General features: G+C 38.4%; 1 protein-coding gene across 1 annotated transcript in view; it reads left to right on the top strand.

Moving 5' to 3' along the window:
• Positions 1–229: 229 nt before the first annotated feature.
• Positions 230–9,725, top strand: part of KLB (klotho beta) — a 36,204-nt gene continuing 26,708 nt past the window's right edge. The window contains exon 1 of the mRNA XM_045984507.1: positions 230–1,047. Coding sequence (XP_045840463.1) covers positions 262–1,047 — 786 coding nt within the window. The 5' untranslated portion in view covers positions 230–261. The remainder of the gene's footprint in view (positions 1,048–9,725) is intronic.

Below are 9,725 nucleotides of genomic sequence, written 5' to 3'. Positions count from 1 at the left end.
TTTTTAGTCATTGTTTATCTATGTTTTAGTTACGCATTCAAACTCCTGTCAGTGATGCGTTTTCAGATCATTCTTCCCAGAGTAAGACAGGAGGAAACGAGCAAATTACGTCGCTCTCCACGACCCATCCCAAGGCTCACAGTTCAAGCTAATCATTGACAGAGCTTTACAATCACAAGCTTTTACTGAAGCGTTGATAAGACAGGCGGGCAGTGAGCCGCCAGCGAAGCCAGGCTGTGCGGCTGCATCTCCAGGGAATGAATGGATTTTCGAAGCGCCCATGAAAGAAACAGACACCGCAGGAAAACAATGTGCAACCGCGGTCTCCAAAGATCTGTCATCCTGTCGGCATTTATTCTCCTACGAGCTGTTACTGGATTGTCTGGGGACGGAAGCGCTGTATGGTCTAAAACTCCTCATTTTAGTCCGGTAAATGAAAGTCAGCTGTTTCTCTATGACACTTTTCCTAAAAACTTTTTCTGGGGCGTTGGGACTGGAGCATTTCAAGTGGAAGGGAATTGGAAGACAGATGGAAAAGGACCCTCTATATGGGATCATTTCATCCAAACACACCTTAAAAATGCCAACAGCACGAATAGTTCCAGTGACAGTTACAATTTTCTGGAAAAAGATTTATCAGCCCTGGATTTTATTGGAGTTTCTTTTTATCAGTTTTCAATTTCCTGGCCAAGGCTTTTCCCCGATGGGATAGCGGCAGCTGCCAATGCAAAAGGTGTCCAGTACTACAATGCTCTGCTCGATGCTTTAGTGCTGAGAAACATTGAACCTGTAGTTACTTTATACCACTGGGATTTGCCTCTGGCGCTACAAGAAAAATATGGGGGTTGGAAAAATGAAACCATAACAGATATCTTCAATGACTATGCCACCTACTGTTTCCAGACGTTTGGGGACCGCGTCAAATACTGGATTACAATTCACAATCCGTATCTAGTTGCTTGGCATGGGTATGGAACAGGTATGCACGCTCCTGGAGAGAAGGGAAACTTAGCAGCTGTCTACACTGTGGGACACAACCTAATCAAGGTACTGTACCACCTGTAAGCTGGCTTCATGTTACAGCTTCCGAATGTAAGGGACAGGAGTTAAAAAGAAATGCTAAGAAATGATTCTTGTGTTTAAATAATTCTTTTTATTGACAACAGCTCAACTCATGGTAGTCTAACTCACAACTTCTAGCCTCTAATTTCACATTTAAGGTCGGCTTTTATGTATCTAAGCTCTTAGTAATGTGTTAAGCCAATTATTGTCCTTAAGGGTTGTGCTTTAAAAATTTTTTTAACTCTTGGGGTGCCTGGGTGGCTCAGTGGGTTAAAGCCTCTGCCTTCAGCTCAGGTCATGATCCCAGGGTCCTGGGATGAAGCTCCTCATCAGGCTTTCTGCTCAGCGGGGAGCCTGCTTCCCTCTCTCTCTCTGCCTGCCTCTCTACCTACTTGTGATCTCTGTCTATCAAATAAACAAAAATCTTAAAAAAATAAATAAATAAAAATGACTTGCAAAATTAAAAAAAAAAATTTAACTCTTAAAATCTACAAGTAGACATTAAAGTGTGAGGATATGAGCTTCCTTTCATTTGGTGAAAAACCAGTACTTTAGAAACCTAGTTGCTGAAACCCTTTTCTGACAATGTGTAACCATTTCAGAAATTTTTTACAGCTTGACCTTTTCCTTTGTTGTTAGTATTGTTATTCTTAGTGATACTTAGCAGTAATAAGCTAAATACATGTTAACTAACTGATCCGTATTAAACACAGGAATGGAGAAAAATGCACTTCACAGTTGGTTTTATCTGTGTTACATGGCAGAAAAGATGAGGCTAACTCTTCTAGGAGGTAAAATTACACTAGTAATATAAAAACTGGGGAGAATATTCTCCACTCGGTTTTAAAAGCTAGAGTTAATGTTGTGAGATGTTAAAGTTACTAAAACAGTGAAAATGTAAGCAAAATAATAGCAAATATTGGTTGGATGCTTACTGTGTACCAAAGACAATATTAAGCATTCTGTATGCATTATCACAGTTAATCCTCATAATAACTTTGTGAACTAGGTCCTATTAGTATCCTCATTTTAAAGATAAGGAAACTGAAGCTTAGTGGGATTATGTGAATTAATTTATAATGACAACATAATTAAACCACCAAATGTCTTTATTAAGAATGTTTTTAAAAGAGCAATATTTCAGGGATTTTAAAGTGACTTCGCCTCACACTGAAGCTAGTATCTAGAATCAGGTTAAACTTCTTGAGTCCAGTAGTTTCCTTGGGGAAAATAAATTACTCTGGACACTTGTCACATTTTGAAAATGAAAGTTTATTAGTACTGGTTCATACTGTGGTAGGAGGAGTAATTTGATTTTTGATAATCAAATGTGAAATGTGTAAAACTAGAAAAAATGTATAGGAACATAAAATTACTCCAAGGTCTAAATTTGCACATACAAAAATACCTACCCACCTTCTTTTCTTTTTGAACTTGCTGGGCTATTATACATAGGTGTTGTACTATGGTTCAGTTGCATCTGCCTTTGCCATAAATACATTGTATTATGACTTCAAGGTCATTTACATATCTCTGATTAGCATTGTCTACGGAACATATGATTGATGTGAGGGTGTACTGTAATTTGGCAAGTAGGACCTTAAAGGTAGAGCTATTAACTATGAAGATTATGCATATGTAAGTTAGAAAACTATTCCTTTTATCTAGTTCTTTAAATTATTAAAATGTATGCATTCATATATGCTACAGGCTTGTGTAGATTGAGAAACACCAGATTGTACCAGAGAGTATAAAGTGAAAAAGTTCAATTCCTCTCTCCCTCTCCACCTGACAATTTCAGCCTCGAGGAAGCTACGGTTGGTAGTCTTTTACATAGTCTTTTTAGAGTTAAATAGGCACATACATGCAAGTATATGTTTATTTAACCTTCTTATAAAGAAAAATGTTCTCAATTGTTGAAGTTTTCCATTACCTGGAAAAATGTTAACAATAGGAATTTTCAGGAACAATATATTTTAGTGGTTAATTTAAAGCCTTAAAAACTGGCTATTGGATAAAAAATACATGGGAAAAAGTTGTAACTAACCAATAGACATTGCCTTCAAACTTCTCATATAAAATGCTGTATTTTCAGATGTTTTTCATTGTCCCCTAATTCAAGACAGACTCTGCCTTTAACACAAAATTAGCACTCTCCCAGAGTGAAATAAATTTTGTTTTAAATTGAGGCATTATATTTTTTAATTACTGACTTTTCCAAATAATTTCTCCTATCTCTTTAAAATTTCTAAATCACTAGCTCAAATAAGGAGTGTAAGGGGTCCCTTGAAATCAGCCAGAAAGTGAAATATGCTTCTTAGCCCAGTGACATAGAGCTCCAGAGAGAAATCTTGCAATAGTTTGGTAGCCCGAGGTGAACTCATTTTTCCCACTTGTTCCTTCTCTGTTCTTCCTTTGACATGGAAAAGATTAATTTGATATTTTCTGTCGTAATCAGGTATTTATTCCTTATTTTGCCACCTGTGACCCAGAAGCAGCATTCTTGAGGATTTGTTTTGAGTCCGAGTTCACACATTTCACTGAGTTTAAAAAAAAAAAAAAAAGCGTAATATAAAAATCAACTTGGGGCACCTGGGTGGCTCAGTGGGTTAAAGCCTCTGCCTTTGGCTTGGGTCATGATCCCAGAGTTCTGGGACTGAGCCCTCCATTGGGCTCTCTGCTCGGTGGGAAACCTGCTTCCCCCTCCCTCTCTCTCTGTCTCCCTGTCTGCCTACTTGTGACCTCTGTGTGTCAAATAAATAAATAAAATCTTTTTTTTTTTTTTAAAGCTCAATCAACTTTATTCCCCACCCCTCAGACACTGATAAAAGATTTCAAAGTGGCTCTTGGGGTCTTTCTAGTTCCAGGATAACCTTGAAAACTCCATTTCAGTCTGCAGTATCCTGGTTTGGAGAAAACCTGAATGAGGCCTAGTCAGTTCTGAGACTGACCTGGACTTTAAATCCCAACTTTATTGCAGATTTGGTGATTACATTACAGTGAGTCTAAGCTTCAGGTCAAAAAAAACCCACAAAAAACAGAGGACTGCCATAATCATACCCACTAAGAGATGCTCCACTCTGGGTTTTGAGGAATATTTGGAACAGAGAGAGTACATTTTTTGACTTGGCCATCTCTAAGTGTGGTAATCATGGCTTTAAATATACCTGCAATCGTGGCAACAACCTTGCCAGGTGCCTATTATTATCCACCATGTTTTACCACAGAGTGATTATTTCTAACATACATCGTGTTCCTGCCCTGCATAAAATCCATTTAAGTGGATCTTCAAAGCTTTGGGGACTAAAGTCCTGATTTTTCACCAAGATACTCAACCCACAACACCTGGCCTCCATTGCAGGCTCCTTCCCGGCCACTGTCCCAGGCCCATCAATAATATCGTTGTACCCCATGATCTACTATAGTGCGTGACTGGCAGTGTCTTGGTTTTACCTCGCTGTTCCTCCCCCACTCAGGCTTTACTAGCATTCTATCCTGTGAGGATGCCCTTTGAACTCCCTACTTGACCCATCTGATGTCTTCAAGACTCTGTTTAGGCAGTCACCACCTCTAAGTTGTTCTTGACTTGTTGGGGTTAGTGTCCCTCCTAAGGGGTCCCATAATTAAGACGGGCTCGCTTCTGTCATAGCACTCATACCATATGCTACTCTTCGGTCCCGGCAAGTAGCCTGAGAGCTCCTTGAAAGGAGAGGCTCTTCTTTGTCTTTGTGTCTCCAGCACCGAGCACGGAGTATTACATACGTGCTGGGTAGAAAGTTTGTTGCGTGAGTACTGTAGGATTTCAATCTCAAATCCTGCAATTGAAAAACCAATCTCAAGTTCAAAATTTGTACTTCATTGCATTATTGCTGATTCTTGAAATATTACCCATGTTGATCTACTGGTACATTAGTCAGGACTTTTTGGTTGGGAGGGACAGGAGCCTAATTCAAGTTGGCTCAGCAAAAATGGATGATTCCCTGGCTCAGTAACCAAATCAAAGGATGAATGACCCCGTTATGAGAACACTGTCAGAAGTCCTTTATCTCACTCTCTCATGTCCTTTCCTTCTTGAGGGTTGGCATCCTTCTCTCTTCTGTAGAAGAAAGATTTCTCTCTTTCAAGTTCAGTTTTTAAAATCCTCGAGATGGACTCCAGACTGTATGGCCCTCTGGCTCTCATCCCTCAGATCAGCAAAGCCCCAAGTTTTCACATTAGTAAAAGCAGTTAAGATGTCTGTTTTCTTTCTATTTTTAAGCCAATCAATATGCATGAAAATTTAAATTTGTAAGTCCCTCCCCTTAAAAGGAAACATCTGAGAGCCCCTAATTAAACATGCACAGAAGTTGAGGGAGATGAATTTGCTCATAAGAGGGGAAGTCATTCCATTTATTATGCCACAAAATAGCTTTCATGATAGTTTTGACTTCATTGCTTTAAATTTTTATCTTTTGTAGACATGTACTGTTTACATAGTGTCAGGATTTCTCAACCTCAGGACTATTGACACTTCGGGTCAAGTAATTCTTTTCTGTGGTGGGGTGTTCTGTGCAACATAGAATGCTTAGCCCTATCCTTGGCCTCTCCCCACTAGAGGATAGTAACTCCCTTGTCCCCAGGCTTATGACACCAATAATGTCTCCAGACATTGCCAAATGGCCCCAGCAAGTGGGAGGCAAAATTCCTCTCCTTTCCCTCTCCTGAAAAGCACTGATGGGAACCTATACTAGACAACTGGGCCGAAGACCTGAAGCATTTAAGATCAAGAATTTTGAAACAGAATTAGTATGAGGGACATAAAGTTGCCTCAGTTTTAGAAAATCGCTTCAAGATTTTCACCAGAGCTGCAAGTTGCGTAGATAAACTCTAAATTAGTTTATGTCTAGTTTGGCTTTTCACACGTTGAGAATAAAGACTGCCCCACCAGCTCACGTTGTTGGTGAAACACTGGTAAGAGCTGCCCCCAATGGTTTCTCTCAGAGACTTACTTAGTCACGAACCGAACACCAACTGTATTTTTTGAAAGCTTGTACTTTTTCAAAAGCAAAATTCAAGGATTCAAACAAACGTAAGCAATTTTTATCCATTTTTGATGCCATAACAAAGTTCGGGTTTTTTGTACATGGCTTCATGTTGGTTTTTTTTTGCTGGGTTTGGTTTTGGGGTTTTGGGTTTGTTTTGTTTTGTTTTGTTTTTGGTTTGTTTGCACATCCAAGTGCCACGTGTACCATTATTTACTAAAATGTTTTTCTTTAAAATGTTTATTTTGAAATGAAATTTTTTCCTGCAATACGTGAGACCAGTCAAATACCCTTAAAATAAGTATGTAACACTTTCATTTCATCTTCGTTACACCTAAAGTGATGACTTTGCACAAAGTGCACAAAGAGGAGGGTGTATCAGACTTGGAAAACACCACGTTAATACATTTGGTCCTAAAACCAAACACATTGTGCCATTTTAAAACGTGTCATAAAATGCTTTTCCTTATGTAATTAAAATAGTTTGAATAATGTAACACTATTAAATGGGAAAATGCCAATATTTGTGCACGTGTTATAGGAGCATCTTAAATATCCATAATTTATTTTCTGAGTATTTTCTATTTATTTAACATAAACTTTCCAATGCAATTTTTAACAAAACAGGCTTATGTAAAATAAAATATATATCAACACTTTTTTGTATATCACACACCAATGATGAAATTATTTTTCAAATTCCTCTGGGGTTCAAGAGGTTGCTTAATACTGTGAAAGAGGCTTTCAGGACAAGAAATCTTGGGAAACTCTGCTCAAGGTCGAGGCCTCACCACTGTGTTCCTGAGCCTGCGATAAAACTTGATTTATTCCCTATTTTTCTACCTCTTTGTGGAATGATGTCTTAATACTTCTTGGCATCATTCCCTCAGAGAAGCTCACACCAGGTTGGGTATGTGTTAAGTATCCAATAAATAATTCAATTGATTATTGTCTGTTTAAGAAAGATCTACCTTGTCCTAGAAAGGATTTAAAACTGCCATTGAATAAAATTGGATTTCAGACACACACGCGTACACACACACACACACACACACACACACACACACACACACCCAGCATGGATTCTGGCATTAACACATACTCTTTTCAAAACAAGCAAATCAATAATGTATGCCTGTTTCTACTAAAAAATTTTACGTTAAAAGACCATCCTGAAACAAGCTACAGAATATTGAAGACATTTGAAACTGAGTAATGTGTTCATGAAGGCTCACTATAGTATTCTTTCCATTTTTATACGTTATGAACATTTCCACAATTAAAAGTAAAAAAAATAAAAGAAGTGGGTGCCTGGGTGGCTCAGTGGGTTAAAGCCTCTGCCTTCGGCTCAGGTCATGATCTCAGGGTCCTGGGATCAAGCCCGGCATCAGGCTCTCCGCTCGGCAAGGAGCCTGCATCCCCTTCTCTCTCTCTGCCTGCCTCTCTGCCTACTTGGGATCTCTGTCTGTCAAATAAATAAATGAAATCTTTTTAAAAAATTAAAAAAAAAAAGAAGTAAAGAGATTATTTTTATTTTAAAAGAAAACAATTGTCTTTATGTAGTACACCTCTTAAGGGCACTATTACAATTCCTAACCAAAATTTAGTGTTAAAATTCAAAACACAGCAATGATGTGAAAAAGCCACCATTCACAGGATTAATAGCCAAGACTTCTTTGCCAACAGGATTAGTATGCTGCAACTACTTTCTTGAACAAGAGGGCTGCAGTGTTTCACAGGCACATTTAAATAGATTAAATGTCATTTTTTAAACCTCTTCTTTCTAAGCCCCCACCAATAGCTGAAGACTAAGTATAATATTTTGAAATGGAAAGGTTTTTTTACCCTATAATAGTTTCCAGAGCCAAAATTCAAATCTTACCCATCCAAATCCAAGCTAACAGGATTTGATGACATGAATCAGCTACCTAGCTTCGGTGAAAAAGAACAATCTATGGTCTTGAAGCCCATGGAAGCCACTTGCATTGACGCTGACTCACAGACATTTAACTTCACTTTGCCTATTTAAAGACCAGAACCATCCATCGACATGTCCCCCCCCCCAAAAAAAAATCTATGAACAGTTTATCCCTGGGACGCCTGAGTGGCTCAGTTGACTAAGAGTCTGCCTTCAGTTCGGGTCATGATCCCCGAGGCGGGGATCGAGCCCCGCATTGGACTCCCTGGTCAGTGGGGTGTCTGTTCTCCCTCCACCTGCCACTCTCCCTGCTTGGTTCTGTCTCTCTCTCTCTGACAAATAAATAAATAAAATCTTAAAAAAAAATTTATCCTTGACTCATGCATTAACCATGATATTTCCCATGTGTCCCCATGATTCTAGAGTTGTAGTTGCTCACAAATTTAGTGTCCCATTAAAGTAATGTTCGATCCTTTCTGTGTGCCCTTGGCAAAACCATCTGAAGTTGAAATAAATGTTAACTCAATTATTCATTGAATTAGTTAATCCATGATACCTGTATTATAATCCCAACTCATCTCCCTTAAGATCTAAGACACCTCTAACAAAATATAGGAAGGAACGATCCAACAAGTTAACACTAGCGTCCTTAGAGGCATTTCTAATCAAATTTGAATAAAAAGATAAAAACTGCCTGTGGGTAAGAATTGTCAAAGGCAGTTCCCATAACCAAAATACCATGGTTAGATATGAGTTCTATTTTTAAAAAAACCTATTTATAGAAGACAGTTTGTTTTCTAAAATCTTCAGGAGAGCAATATTTACTTTTTCTAATCATTAAGTAGAAAAAGTTATACTTCAGTGAATGATTAACAAGAGTTTAAATAAATGTAATTATAAATGTTCAGAGAATAACATTATGATCATATTTAAACAGCTTGATTTGATACGGACACTCTCATACATGGAAAATTTGGCCCAACTAGAGATCACAAAATACTATAAACACTGAAAGCTGTGCTAGATATGATGCAAGAAATGAACTGAGGAAAACTTTACATTTGCTGGTAGAGTACAATAAGCCATTTAATTGTATATGAAAAATTAATTGCATATGAAAAATCTTACTGAGAAAACTCAACACTCACTTAGTCTATGTTCGAAGAAGAGGGAGTCATTAAACCATTAAACATGAAAGAAAGTTCTGTTGCTAAAAAGTAGTAAGTAGGAAGGCGGAGAAAAGATCCAGACCTTCTAATTTCTTCACTAGGAAAGAATGAATCACTGACATCATTCAAATGGTTCCTGGGTGATCTTCTGGAAGATATTTGGGGGATGTCTCCCAGCTGGGGAAACCCCAATCTTTAGTACTGGGGGCAGAGTACTGATGGGCTCTTCATAGTGTCATATCTTGACCAGAGATTATGTGACTAAATCTTTAAAAAGAGGGCTGGGGTTTACCGCTATCATTCTTCTTTTATGTTATCTGTATATGTTTTGTATGTCTCCTGCTCTTCCCTTTGAATATCAACATACCACTATGGAGTAAAAAGGCATCCTTTTCTTTTTTTTTAAGATTTTATGTATTTATTTGACACAGGGAGATTACAAGCTGGGGGAGCAGCAGGCAGACCCGCTCAGCGGGAAGCCTGATGCGGGACTGGATCCCAGGACCCTGCTATCATGACCTGAGCCGAAGGCAGACGCTTAACTGACTGAACCGC

This window comes from Meles meles, chromosome 2 (assembly GCF_922984935.1).
Source record: "Meles meles chromosome 2, mMelMel3.1 paternal haplotype, whole genome shotgun sequence".
In the NCBI taxonomy this organism is placed as follows: Eukaryota; Metazoa; Chordata; class Mammalia; order Carnivora; family Mustelidae; genus Meles; species Meles meles.
Note: the sequence above shows the minus strand (reverse complement) of the source record. Positions and strands in the feature narration are given on the sequence as shown.